Source organism: Simochromis diagramma, unplaced genomic scaffold, assembly GCF_900408965.1.
Source record: "Simochromis diagramma unplaced genomic scaffold, fSimDia1.1 OVJJ01000715.1, whole genome shotgun sequence".
Taxonomy (NCBI): domain Eukaryota; kingdom Metazoa; phylum Chordata; class Actinopteri; order Cichliformes; family Cichlidae; genus Simochromis; species Simochromis diagramma.
The window spans coordinates 2,129,584-2,144,176 of NW_024387128.1; the positions used below are offsets into that span (position 1 = coordinate 2,129,584).

The following is a 14,593-nucleotide window of genomic DNA, read 5'->3' on the forward strand; positions in this document are numbered from 1 at the left end:
TACCAAAAACAATTCTCAAGTTAAGGGAGGTAGCAATAATTATTATATAGTATAATTATAATTTGACTTCTTGGACTGTCTTATGTTCAACAAGTGTGGATTTGTTTCTCATTTTTATGTCTTATATGAACTTTGGGGGTCCATCAAAAACATGTATAGAAAAGACTCAAAGGTTACAGTTACAGTAGTTTGACCTAAAAGTGTGACCAAAAACAAATGGGAGCCCATCTGTTTTAATGGGTTCACATGGACATACAGGAGAGAATGCTTCAAGCAGTTATGGTAGGTTCGCACACTGAAAGCTTGTTACAACTTACTTTATGTTGAAAGTAAATGACCTCTTTCTTCTGTCATAGCTGAGAACTGTGGACAAAAAGGACTACCACCCAATTTGCTTTTATGTCTTTTTAAGACTGAAGCGTGTAGTATTTCAGCATCTTGGTGTTTTGTTTTGATCTTATGGTTATATGTTGTGTAGTTTAGTAATTAACTCACCTTTTGAGTAGGAGGCATTAAAGCCTTGGCCACTGATGCTGCCGTCTGAGGAGAAATGGATGTACATGGAGTCTCCTGTTGAGTGAAGAGATCCTGGATGATCCCGACCACATACACTGGCCAGCACAGGGGACTGACTGGTTGCGCCTGGGAGTAACCAAAACAAAGGACATTCTAAGCTGTCCAGAAGGCCAAACAAACCAACAACAGTCAGGTGGACATATAAATGCTCCAGGGCACTGACTTTAGGGTCTTTCATGTTATCTGGTTTAAATAAGCATCTGCAGAAAATAATTTTTACTACTTTATATAAAAGAAAGCACTGCCATGCAAATAATTTATGTTTTTTAAGTGAAATGCAGATTTCAAATCGCAAGATTTGGACAGTACATACAGGCATGTATGACATGACGCAGAAAATAAAAATATTTCTGTGCCAATCATGTTTATAGTTGCACTAAATTGCACAATCAAGGTAATCCACGAGCCATCTTCACTTCAGCAATCAATGACATGTCCAGAGAAGTTGTAGCACTTCATGAAACAAGCATCTCAAGTTGGATGTTGTAACGACATCATACATTTCACAATGATCATTCCTCAAGGCAAAGACTTCTCAATTAGAAAGCTGTTGTTTTGATATATAGAATCCACACGTAGATAATGATGGGAGAATTATCAAGAGATCTATAACAATACTGCACAGTATGTTATTAGATGCTGTCATTTGCCACAAATGAAACAAAATGAATAATATATATCATAATATAACATAACAACAGTAAAGCATCACTTGCTGAAATTTTCATAAATGCATTTTTGTGCTCTAATATTTTTTGTTTTTAAACACTTTAAGTCATTTACACATAATTTAGCCTAAAGCATAAGACACGTTGTGGAATTTAAGCTCAAAACAAAACATGTCAGTTTTGCTCTTACTAGAATATTAAGTCTGAGGCTGTGGTCTGCCTCTAAACAAGAACATGAATTTTTCAACAATTCATTTTGGGAAAGAAAGGCAGGTGCCATCACAAGTTCTGGATATGTTACTATCAGACACCAAATCTTTCTATAAGAGTCAACTTGATGGTGTTAGATTTGGGGTGGGGGAATGTCACATTGAATTTCAAAGAAAACTGTTTTTAATATCTTTAAAAGCAGGGAAAACACAAATGGTCATTTCATCAGTTGAAATTGAATGACCTTAAAAATCCATCAGCACTATTATTCCTTAATGTTGGCTTTAATTACTTACCATCTCTGACAACAACGCTATCAAAGTAGCAGGTATGGCTGTCCTCTATGTCTAAAGACAAGATAGTAAGCTCTACAGTTGAGTCTGGAGAACGTATCAACCAGGTACACTCCTGATTCGGAGGGTAGTTTTCTGGCCAGCCAGGAGAATAGAGGAAGCCAGGAGTCTCTCCTGTCATTAGCATTCCACCGCATGCACCTGGCACACATACAGAAAAACAACAAGATGAAGGTTGTATTTAACATTTCGGAAACACAGTAAGTCAGAGACCTGGGTATGATTTTGGACAGTGACTTCAGTTTTGAAAATCATATTAATAAGGTCACCGGGACTGCTTTCTATCACTAAAGAAAATACATTTCCTCAACTGACTAAGAGTCTGATAGCAGCAGTCTGGGTCCTTACATGTACACAGAAATGTGAACATCTTACCCAATACTGAAGTCACTACATTTGGAAAGAAAAGCATCTGGACTTCTTTAAGTTGCTTGAAGACGTTTCACCTCTCATCTGAGAAGCTTCTTCAGTTCTAGGGTCAAATGGTGGAGGGTCCCAGATTTAAGCCCTGTGGGAGTGTCCCACAGGAAAAAAGCAAACTTGTCGAAAATAACATTAAAGCATCTGGGAAGGGATCTATAATCTAGTTTTGAGATCCCTTCCAGGCGCCTTAATGCCCACTCACACCCTGGGCCATTTCACCTCAGGAAATCACATGATAGGGTGGGGTGAGGTTTCACAATGAGCTCACCTGAAACCTTGGCTGATTGTGCCCTACACCCATCTTCACACCTTGGCTGGTGTGATTAGGTAGAGGATCATTAGGGGGTCCACTGTCCCTCTTGAGGGGACACTCCCACAGGGCTTAAATCTGGCACTCTCCACCATATGACCCTAGAAGAAGCTTCTCGGATCTTCAAACAACTTAAATCCAGATGCTTTTCTTTCCAAGCTCCTTAGACTAGGATGACCTGGATGACTGAGAACCTTCACAGACAAGTCACTACATTGCCTTTAAGTTCAATAAATAAGCGCAAATAATTAAGCACAAATAAATAAATAACTAAAAAATGCTATATAAATAAAAAATGCCATTGGCATTCTCTCTATTTAATTTGTTTGTCTTGTGTGTTTCCCTGCAGTATTCTCAGATATTCTACATCAGCCACAGTAAAGGTTAGGTTTTTGTTTCCTCCCAGCTATAAGTCTGCATATGGGTCATGCATGGGTTTATGTATCAGAGCTGCTGAGAAACTACTGTTTCTCACCTGGTGTGATAGTGGGTGGTGGTCCAGAGTTCTGAATAGCAGTCCATTCCAAAAGGAAACCTTTTCCTCCCAACACTGCATCTGACTTGAACTGCACAGTGACAGTGCTTCCCAAACTTCTTACAGGAGGGGGCAGATTCAAACCACAGAATGTCCCAATAGGGTAGTAATGAATACTGGGACCATCAAATATCTGCAGAGACACAAGGATTGAGAATAGAAGCTGTGGTGAGGCGTGGTCGGTGGTGCCGTGGGGACTCACCTGCACGGCATCCACAATCACGCTCGCCATGTTAAAAACACGGGGAAGCGGGATTGTTTGGTATTGTGGTGTGTTGCATGTGCAGCTGGCGGCTTGTGTGCTGCAGCCGCGGTAAATAAATTGGCGCAAAAAAACACTCTCTGGACCCTCCGTGTCTCAGAAGCCATTAGGCAACGCCGTAAACAGACAGCCTTTTGGGCAACCATCCTAGTCCACAATAGTTTACAATAGCTTTGGTCTGTCTCTTTTGTAGATGTTGCACACTACTGAGTGTCACAGCAAATATAAAAACCATTCCATTCATTGATCTGTAGATCACACAGAATTAGATTTTGTCTTTCAAAATTGGGGTTAGGAGATTGCAACAGGACATGCAAAAGAAAATATCTATATTATCTTTGGTTGGGTTTTTTTTGTACTATTTACTAAACATCTCCATCCTGACAAAATACTAACTAGTGTAAGGAGGAGAATACTTAAATTAAGCGCAAACTGATTAATCCACTCGTGTCAGTTCATTTGGAATGTCAGATGCAGATTTGATAAAAATGTATAAATTACGCAGCAACCTAATTCTAAAAGCAAAATTGTTTGCAACTCAATGTGAGTTTTGGTGTCAGGTTCTTTTCAACATGTTGTGGCTTCTGCTGCAGGAATTTTACGTCCTGCACAACGGGGTTCAAAGAAGGGAAGTCAGTGGATCTATCCTGAAAACTTAGTTTGTGTGGTTTTTACTCTGATTAAAGCATTTACTTTAATAAACTTTAAAAACATTAAATAAATAAATATTAAATTAAATAAAGTGTTATAATTTCAGGACCATGAACATGGGCACAGACCTTCGATAGAACACACATAGTTGTCCATTATCTCATCAGGTGTGCTTTAACACATGACTATTGTTAGTGGTGCCTACACAACTTCAGCTGCTGCACTATAACAATATGTGAGGTATAGATCTCACACACACACACACACACACACACACACACACACAGATACACACACACACAACTCTCCCACAAATTCTGAGTTGTTATTGAGCCATAAGTTAATAAAAGTATGTACAATATTATAAAGATGTGACTGATATTGTTTGTAGATTGCAGTCTCTGAGCATTCACAATCTTACTTTCAGGTGGTCATAGTAGCAGTCATAAAGATCCTCGATGTCCATGTCCAAGAAGCGGATTTGGATGTAGCTGTCTCCATCTACAGTTACAGTCCAGTGGTAGTCAGCGTTATTGGGGTATGTCCTGGGATACAGTGGGGATGCTATCTGACCAGATTCCCCAGTCACATCAACACCATACACTGTGGAGCAGTGACACAGAAAAAAGAAACATTTCTCATTATATCCTTTTTTTGGTTATTGGTTACACAGAACATAACTCAGTGTAAACAGCTGGCAGAACTGACACTGACTTTCTTTGATTCACAACACACCTTACCTACAATGAGGTAATGACTACAACCCACATGTAAACAAGGTTGAAACTGTATATATAACGTTCCATCTCTACACAGTCTCTTCAGTAAAACTCGAGGTATAAAAAGCATAATCTCAAATATCTTATTAAAAATAATATGCTGGTTTTATTCTTTTGGTGACATATTTAGGATCACAGACCAGTAATACCCTTATCCATCCCTAGTACTGACCTCAGGAGAAAAATCTGAGAACCTGAGAAAAATGATGCTATAGAAAATGACTGGTTAATTCTCTCATACACAGACACTCACAGTGTGAGAAGGTGGCTCTGAATCCTGCTCCACTAACTGAAGCGTCTGAGACGAACTTGACCCACATGATATGAGCAATGACAGAGGTGTAGTTGGAAGGAAGCGAGTTTCCACAGAAGCGATCGACTAGAGGCCCAGTGGCGTTGCCTTCTCTGATTTCCAGGTAGTCATTTTGACAATCAGAGTCTCCTTGGAGCTGAAATGTACTAAAACAAAACACAATGCGATTGTTTGTCATATTTACTAATATAGGTTCCTGTGTGTATAGAAAAGTCATAAATTAACAGTGGTACAAGAGTGAATTATCTAACTTTAGTTCATGTAACAGACACCTAAGAAAAGGTGTAGTGCTATTTGTTTAAGTAGCAGAGTGTATCAGTTGTCATTTGTTTCTAAGGCTATTTTAGCACAGTGGGAAGTTTAAATTATTCTGCTGAATCATACATATAACATCACCATCCTTAAGGCCAGCATTGTGGAAATGGAGACGCATTCTCTGAAGGTGGTTACAGATAGCCAGATGTTGTCTACTGTTGTCTAATGCACCACTGAACCACACAGAAAATCCACACAGAGAATGGCTCTTTACAATTTCCCTATCTTAAAGGATACACTGCATTTTGTTGTACACCCTTATCTGCACATCCTCTCAGAGAACATAACTGTCAGTATGATAAGAAGGGCACCTCAATTTCAGATTTCTTTTATATTTCAGTTTTGTGTAATATATCAGGATATTTATACATTAGAGCTATTTATATTAATAAAGGTATTTTGTAATAGTTTGTAACAGATTGTATTACTTAATCAGCTCTCCACCTGAGTCTCAATCCTCAGGACCTCACACAGTTAAGCTTTTTCTAACAGGCAAGTTTAACCCCATAAGATACTGATTCTTCTAACTTCCTCATTTATCTTAAGTGTTTTCAGAGAGACACACTCGTAAAGCCTTTAGTTATTCTTATTATTTTTGTTAGGACATAAATGGTTGGGTGTGTTAATTTTTGAGACACTAATTTGTGCTCCAGGTGGTTCTTAAATAAATATGTTCTAACTACTATCTAAAACGTTATAGTCAAACCTTTCATGGTATATGATAAGGTCTTTATACATTGCTTTTCTACTCTACTGGAAGATCTTATACAACATTCATCCATTCATACAAGCACCTTTTTCTATACCTAATGACTCTATTATGATTCAGCTGAAAAACTATGTTGTAACTTACAACATAACCATAAGTCTGTAAGCCAGAAGTATAAATCAGGCATAAGTGCTTCCTATCTTACATTCGCACACATTTATACTCATTAACACATCAGAGAGCAACTTGGTATTCCTCCTTACTCATGCAGACTAGAGAAGCCAGAGATTGAACCACCAACCCTCTGATTAGTAGATGACCCCCTAAAGCCACTCCCACTGATAGCCAGTCAACTAGTAATGCCTGTCTGTGGAATACTGCTGATAGGAACTTATTTACAAGCTAACTCTGATAGATTCTTCCAAAGTCAAAAAAATCATGCTTAAATTGACTAACATAAACGAGAGCTGGATGCGGTTTCCTGGTGAACTGCGGATGGTCCACACACATTCCACATTAGGTGGATAAGCATCTGGATAGTTGGGACTGTTAAATGCACCAGTCTCCATCACAAGATCTCCTCCACAACCTGAGTAAAGGAAATAAAAAGAAAAAACCTGGATATCTTGTCCGTAAGAGTGTGTATGCATGATAGTAACGTGATTTTTAATTGGTTTTGATCATTTCTTATTGTGTGTGGATATAAGCAGTGTGACCCAGTATGACTTACTAGAAGTGGAGCCCGAGTAGGTAGCTCTGAAACCCTTTCTGGAGTAGGACTGGTCAGAGATGAATTTGACTACCAAAGAGTTGCTGAAGGATGTCACTGGGTGAGGTATTTCAGATCCACAGTAGCGCCCTAACATAAGACAACATTAAGTTGTAATTTTAACATAAAGTTAATTTCAAAAATGTTAATTCTTTTTCACTTGGCTATCATTGATCTGAATTGTCATAATTTTTCCAGAGAGAACACATCCATAAAACCTGTGCTTATTTTGGTTGGTAGACTATTCGCTCCCCTATTGGGTCTGCTCATTTTTCTACTGCTAATTTGCACTGCTCCTGGTAGAATGCCATTCATTGTTGAAATGAAATAAAGATTGTATTTGAGCCAGTGAAATTAAATGCAACATATTACATTACAAGAATATGACAAGATTGGAGTGACAAACCAGGTGTATAAGGCATTGTCACAGAACGACACCAACCTTATGTGGAAACTGGGCTGATAAAAAGGCACTGTGGTATGATACTCAATAGGATATTGTTTTCAGGATTCAGCACATCTCTTCTCTTATGATTAGAAAGGTTAGGCTTAGGCAAGCACCACCCTTCTAAATCTAACTCTTACCAAAAACAGACAAGCAAAGACACATATAGTGAATAGTTACCTATAGTTGGTGAATCGTAATTGTCTCCGTCCAAGATCTCCAAGAAATCGTGAGAACAATTGGCAAAGATCATCTCTAAGTCGAAGTCAGTGAATGAAAGGGTGACGTGGTTTACTGGGCACAGAAAGACAAGTCAGTGGTTATTGGAACAGTTTGCATCTCAAGTTTTTCTATATGAAATATATAAAAGAATGACATTTTCTAGTCCTCTTTAACTAAAGCAACTCACATGGTTCCTGTGCTCTAATGATCCAACTACAGTTCTGATTAGGTGGGTATTGTGCTGGATACCTTGGTGATGCAATGGCCCCACCATTATCATCTGTTACAATCGTTGCACCACAAGCTGTTGAAAACAAAAGTACATTGTCACCTGCACTCTGGCTTTGGCAACCAGAACATGGAGATCAAGCTGTTTGCAGCAGATAGGTTTTAGTCCAGCAGCTAAAAAGGAGGAAAACTGAACTGAAAACTGAAGCAGTCTTCTCTGATGTAGCAGGGACAGAGGCATGAGTGGACAAACCCATTACAGCAGACAAATTATATCAGTGTTCAAGTGCAAAGAGGTTAAAGAAGACTGACCCTCAGAGAAGCGAGCACTGAACCCACGGTGGTTGCCACTGGAGTCTGACCTAAAGCGGACATAAATTGTGTTCTGGGTGGAAGTGAAGGGAGGAACACTGGAACCACACACACGACCAAGCAGAGGAGAAGATGAGGTTGGACCATCATGGATCTACCAGTGGACAAGCATATGTTTTCAGTAAAACTTGTTTTTTTTTGTCTTACATGTATGCATGTTATATGTGATTTTATAATTTGTTATTCTATAATGGTTTGCATCAAATAAAATAAAAAATAAAAGTTACATTAAAAAAATTCAGAAAGAGCCTAATTGTCTTGAGTCACACCGAATGGAAGTGTATAGATTAATAAATCAGGCACAAGAATGAAAAGTTCACTGTGGACTTTCTTAGTTTGCTGGCTTTTCAAGCAGTGATAGTGCTTTTGCCTGTCAGCCTTAGATACAGCACACAGCAACAACCAAAGACAGCTGCTTTAATATTGCACCAACCAGTTGCTATTCAGTCACTTACAGCCACATAGTCAAAGTTACAGCTGCTGTGATATTCAATGTCCAGGTCTGTGAAGTTCAGAAAGACACGGTGGTTGGGATCCACGCTGATGACCCAGGAACAATCCACATTGTTTGGATAGCTGTTGGGATACAAAGGAGAATGGATTTCCCCTGAAGGTGCTGTGACTGGGCCTCCACAGCCTGCAAGAAGAAAGAGAGTTTATTAAAACCTACAGAGTACTGTATATATACATAAACTCTTAAGGCTTTTGTGGAGCAGGGAAATTATTTTACTGCTATTGTTAAATACCATTGCATTAAGAATATAATCTGTAGTTTATATTGCATTCAGAGGTTTAAACAGTGTGTCTTTCAGAAAGACTAAGTTGCAGGCTGACAGGAAGTTGCAGAGAGTTTGCAGAAGTGAAAGTTATTTTGAGCAGCAGGCTAAGTACTAGGTTATTCAAATTGATCATAGCTTTAACAATGTAACAGATAGCTTTAAGATGGCCTTAAGATGTTTATGATTATGTTAACTATGTATTTCAGATGCAGTTATAACTATTTCATACACAATGCATATCTGTGCTTATTTGAGTTGATGTTCAGGTTCTTTAAAGGTTTAAAGCTTCACTGACGTGACTGTTCAGATGATCCATGCTGAGGGAAAACTAGAACATAGAAGGAATTGCAATACAGGCTTACAAAACACTTATATCAGGTCATTTTCATATTAAGCTTTTAGTAAGAGGTTCTTGATTAAAACATTTATTTTAAGTAGATGATATATCCATAGTTTCAGTTCGATTATTACATATACGAGAGTGGTTTCTGTCTCTCTGTCTGGTTAGAGGTCAGGAGCTAGTCGCGAGGTGAAACAGGGTGCAATTGTGGTTAGCACACAGACACACACACACACACACACACTCAGTTAGAGAAAATCATTTATAGGTGGAAGTTTAATCATGTTTTGCTTGGGGTTGCAAAAAGAGCAGTTTGTCGCAGAACTGCTGCTGAGGTGTCAAGATGACAAGAGAGCATCCGGCAGTGACAGGAAGTACCTGTTATGAAGATGGAAGACGATGTTCTTTTTAAACTATGTTAAAAGTCATTGTGGTTTTGAATGGATCTATGTATAAAATGTATCTGTGACGCATGAAGGGGCGTCATTAAATCAAACCCTGATGTTATAAAATAATTGTTTGTGCTTTAGTAAGTCGAAGATCAATCCCTGTCTGCGTACAGACTGGTCTTCCCACGCGTGTATTCATTAAAATCATTGTTTGACCAAGATCTTCTGGACCATGGTGGTTTGTACTCTCCTTCCTCAATTCTTGAACCTTAACACTTTGTAATTTAAAATGGCAAAAAGATAACAGGTGGTGAATTGTCAGCAGTCAAAAACTATTGCAGTAGTAACAACTTCAATCCAGTTGAGACTACAACAGCTACATTTCTGTAAAATATTGCACCCAGCTACAAAGTCTATAATCAAACTGCAAAACCCAAAGCTCTGATGCTGCATCTAGAAGAAGCATGCAGAGCTGTAAAAGCTGTATTTAATGATGCCTACCCACCTCCCTGGACTTCAGTCCAGCTTGCATTGAATCCTCGACCACTGACATAGGCATCAGATTTGAAGCGCACAGTGAGAAGGTTGCCAGTGCTGGAGACATGCATTGGGGTGGATGTAGTGGTGCATAGCTTAGCCAGCTGTGGGGCTGACAAGTCTGGCCCTCCATAAACCTGAGGAGAAATGACATCAATTCAATAAATAATCAAATGAAAAAGAAATCAAGTCAACAATCAGGTCAATTTATTGCCTTCTGCCATGAACCCCAACCAATCACAATAGTTTCAGTCAGGGGCGTAATTTCCAGGGGGGTTAGGGGGCTTATGACCCCCCCAATAATCATCATCAATCATCAAATCTCAAATATTAATCACTCTCTGACCAAAATTCACTGAACCAGCAGCAAAAGAAGATCAAAACTACGCTTCACGGTTGAACAACATCGTCATGAATTTCCTCTGACTTTGGCTGTTTTGCTTCCACTACGATAAAATCGCACTTCCTGCACAGCTCTCTCTCTCCCAGTGAACTGAGAGAACAGTTTCCCGTCTCAAATCTCTGTTTTCTGCATTATTCGCTTGCTTATTACGCATCAGTCTACTGCTGTGTACAGTGCTGTCGGCCACTGTTTTTGTGGGGTTTTTTGTCATTCAGTGCTACATAAGTAAAACTCAATTTTAACAGAACTGATATTTAATTCAACTGAACTGAATTAAAATTATATGAGTTTTGTCATGAATTCAGCTTTTGGTATGTTTATGAACTGACTACTACTAAGCCAATGTCTGTGTCTTACCTCCAGCACATCATAGTTGCAGTCTTGGTGGTACTCAACATCAAATTCATAGATGGTGATAGTTATACTGCTGCCAGCTGATGTGGTGATATACCATATACATTCTCTGTTATCTGGATATCTGTTAGGGTAGCCTGGGCTGCTGAAGGAGCCACTGGGACCAGAGAGATCCCCACCACAACCTGCAGGGACAAAGAAATCACTAAATCATGCATCAAATTAGTATTATTTTGTTTCAGTAATTATTTAGACTAAACAACATTTTTAATAAAGAGATTTTCACAGCACTTTTGTCAGCAGAAGAAAGGAAGGTGAAGAGAAAGCATGAGAAAAGATGCAATAAAGCACGCATTAACTCTTATCAAAACCAGAGATAAAAACCAACAGCCAGCTGACAAGTGTAGTATAAACTTAAAACTGCCTTTATAGTATACCGTCAAAGAAAAAACTACCTCCACTACCTGCAAAAGTCACACCTTCTCTCTATATGTGTGACAATCTGAAGAGACAAAGGAGATGTAGTCCTCAAATTCTTTAATTCTCACTCGCTTTTGCAACTTTGTACTTTTGTGTTACTCACAGCAACAACTCTAACTCATTGTTAGTCCATTTAAAAAACTCGATGCTTTTCCTCGACATTTTGCCGCCACGTTTCAAAGAGCCGGAAAGTAAATAAGCGGCAGACAGAAATGAGGCAGGTCGAATCGTCTTGCGTTTCATGCATGCGCAGTACTGGAACGTAAGCGTTTTCAGCTGTTTCAATGTGGACGCACATCTCTGTGAAAACAACTGAAAACGATAGTGTGGACGCGAAGCGTTTTCAGACGCCGTTTTCAAATCTATCTGGGCTAGTGTGGACGTAGCCTCAGTGTGTGGATGCACCTCGGTAAATGAGATGCAGTACTTCTATTATTAGTCAGCGTTTAGTTACAATGATCAGTTGTGCTAGAGAGTGTGCAGAGTGGTTGATTTACTGGTTGACATTCCTGCTCTCACTTGCGGCCATGATCTCTGAATAGTGAAGGAAAAAATAAAATTGTGAAAACTGATAGATGAAATGAGGATGTCAGAGATCTTCCTTATTGATAAGGTGATAAGTTTGATCGGGAAGGACTGAAGAGTGAAAACTCCTCCGCATGTGGTGGTTTGGCCAACACACCAGAATGCCTTCTTGATGGCTTCAAGGTGAGGTGTGTTGACCTAGGAGGAGACCCCAGAGCAGATCCAGAGCACGCTAGAGAGATTAGATCTCTGTGCTAAGTTAGTAGCACGTATTTAAAAATACAAAAATTCAATTTCATTTATTTATATAAATGTTTTAAAAACTATTTTAAATACTATAGTACACAGTATGTTTGTAATGGTTCTCTTGATCTGGTCTGTAACAATCAAATATATTTCCCTCTTACCATTTTGGTACCACATCATCTGGAAGCCTGATGTTGAAACAGTTGAATCAGTTCTGAACACAATGTTGAGGGCTGAGCTTGTAGTGCTGCCGGCCGGGGGAGGAGTGTATCCACAGAATGTGCCAATCAGAGGCGCTTCTTGGTTAGGCCCATCATAGAGCTAGGGCAAGGATATACAGAGAAAGCAGAAAGTATGCACTGAAAATGGGCAGGAATGCCATGCTAATTTGGGGCTTGCTACGATTTCTTTGAACTGTTCTTTTTCCAGTGTGGAATGATTGCACAGCATACATAATTAATTATGTTTAAAAATTGTTTGGCCATTCTAGTGTATAGCGCAGTGGTCTGTGACCACAGTAAAGCATTCCCCTTCCACTTGGCATCGCCGCCTTTCTAGGCCATACCAGAGCCAAACACTTCTCAGTGGCAGAATTCTTAAGTTCTGCCTACTCTATTCACAATATCACTGCAATTCCCCAGTACTTCCTCTTTTCCAAACTCATGCTCCCAGGCCTACATCACTGGCATCGGTGATGACCCCGGATGAATGGGGAGACCAGACAGGTCTTGAAAAGAAGTCTGACATACATCCTTTGCGTTGCAATTCATTCAGTGGTTCAGACAGTTGTGAAAAATTGGGAACAATCTGGTAGTATGAGCCAGCCATGCAAGGAAACCTTTGATCTCCTTTGATGTTAATTGGAAATGACACGATGTGACCAAGGAATCTGAAATATGTTCTGAAAAGGTTGGAGTTTTTCATATTGACAGTCAGCTTGGCCTCCTGGAGCTTTTGGAATAGTGTGGGGATGCCCTCATGGTACTGTTCCCATGATGATGAATAGATGATTATGTCATCCAGATAATAGGTTATTTCCATTAGTTACTGGAAGGTTGCTGGTGCATAGACCGAAGGCTATGACCTTGATTTGATATAATCCTGCAGGAAAGGTTAAAAACAGTCTTATCTCATCGATTCTCCTCAATCTGGCACTGCCAGTATCTATTGTCCATGTCAATAGTGGAGAAGACTATCAAGGCAGCCAGGGAGTCTAGCATTTCCTAAATGGTGGTCAAAGGGTGAGCATCTGTCTACATGACCACACACTGCTTTATGTAATTAACACAGAAACAGGGCTTCCTACTTTAGAGATGAGGGTCGCAGGTGATGTCCAAGCAGGTGAGAATAATTCAATGATGTTTGCCGCTGACATTTCCTCCACTAGCTCGTTCATTATTTTGAGTTTTGCTCAGACGACTCAGTGTTCAATGGGCACTTCCCAGGTGACAACGATTTAAGGAGTTAGCAGATAAAGAGGTGTAGAGAGAATTTGCTCCTTAACATCACAGATTTCCTCAGTCATACTGTGACATGTTTTTACATGTGTGAAATAGCATCTGCCATTGAAGTCATTACAGCTCAGATTTCCTTGAGCATCTCTGACAGGTAACATTTAAAAACAGGGAAATTTCCCATCGTTTTCTGGTTGTTATCCTGCTGCTCTCCTTAAACTCATGAACCATGCAGCTTAAGTTCTTATAACTTTTTGTAGGTCTGCCAGAAGTTGCATAATGAGGACGTTTTATCAGTGAAGGAGGGAAAAACAGATAATGTTAAAGTAGCAGTCATTTAAAGCAAATCATTAACTCACAAAATGTTGAAACTTATTTCAGCAGCCAATTTATAGATGTTTATTTTATTGGGATAGTTGCAAATTTTAGTAACTGTTATCTTTAGTTAATGTCACATAATAAAAAAACAAAGGGGTCAGTTGTATATACAAGTATTTAAATTTTTGTAAACAAATTGGATTGAAAAGATGCACAAAATCAAATTTTGTTTATTTACAAACATGCCTGGTGAGAGTTTCGAGTCATTCTTTCTTTTATTTATTTTCTTTTATAATGTTGAGAGATGTGGATGTGTTACCTTAATGTAATCGAATGTACAAGCAGCAGAGGTGGCCTCCAGCTGGAAGGCTGTAAAGGTGTAGTTGACGGTATTTCCACCGCTGGCTTGGATTGTCCAGCTACACTGGCTGTTGTCCGGATAGTTGTTGGGAAAGTTCAGTGACTCGATCACCCCTCTGTGTTTGCCAGAGATCAAAATACTATTGCATTCTGAAATAAAGAAATATTGAACACAATAAGAAGATCACATATGGTATTCCTACTCCGATAAATGGAAATTATTAAAAAGAATATGTGCAGGATCATCATTATCATTTGTTAGCCATCT

General features: G+C 39.1%; 1 protein-coding gene across 1 annotated transcript in view; it reads right to left on the minus strand.

Moving 5' to 3' along the window:
* cubn (cubilin (intrinsic factor-cobalamin receptor)) overlaps window positions 1-14,593 on the minus strand; it is an 85,137-nt gene that overhangs the window by 27,653 nt on the left and 42,891 nt on the right. Inside the window, exons 26-40 of the mRNA XM_040047097.1 lie at window positions 14,285-14,475; window positions 12,355-12,514; window positions 10,946-11,127; window positions 10,154-10,322; window positions 8,596-8,777; window positions 8,081-8,234; window positions 7,728-7,844; window positions 7,499-7,612; window positions 6,835-6,963; window positions 6,561-6,693; window positions 5,021-5,226; window positions 4,410-4,591; window positions 3,016-3,208; window positions 1,751-1,948; window positions 496-642 (exon numbers count right to left, since the gene is read on the minus strand). Of these exons, the coding sequence (XP_039903031.1) occupies window positions 496-642; window positions 1,751-1,948; window positions 3,016-3,208; window positions 4,410-4,591; window positions 5,021-5,226; window positions 6,561-6,693; window positions 6,835-6,963; window positions 7,499-7,612; window positions 7,728-7,844; window positions 8,081-8,234; window positions 8,596-8,777; window positions 10,154-10,322; window positions 10,946-11,127; window positions 12,355-12,514; window positions 14,285-14,475 (2,457 nt within the window). The remainder of the gene's footprint in view (window positions 1-495; window positions 643-1,750; window positions 1,949-3,015; window positions 3,209-4,409; window positions 4,592-5,020; window positions 5,227-6,560; window positions 6,694-6,834; window positions 6,964-7,498; window positions 7,613-7,727; window positions 7,845-8,080; window positions 8,235-8,595; window positions 8,778-10,153; window positions 10,323-10,945; window positions 11,128-12,354; window positions 12,515-14,284; window positions 14,476-14,593) is intronic.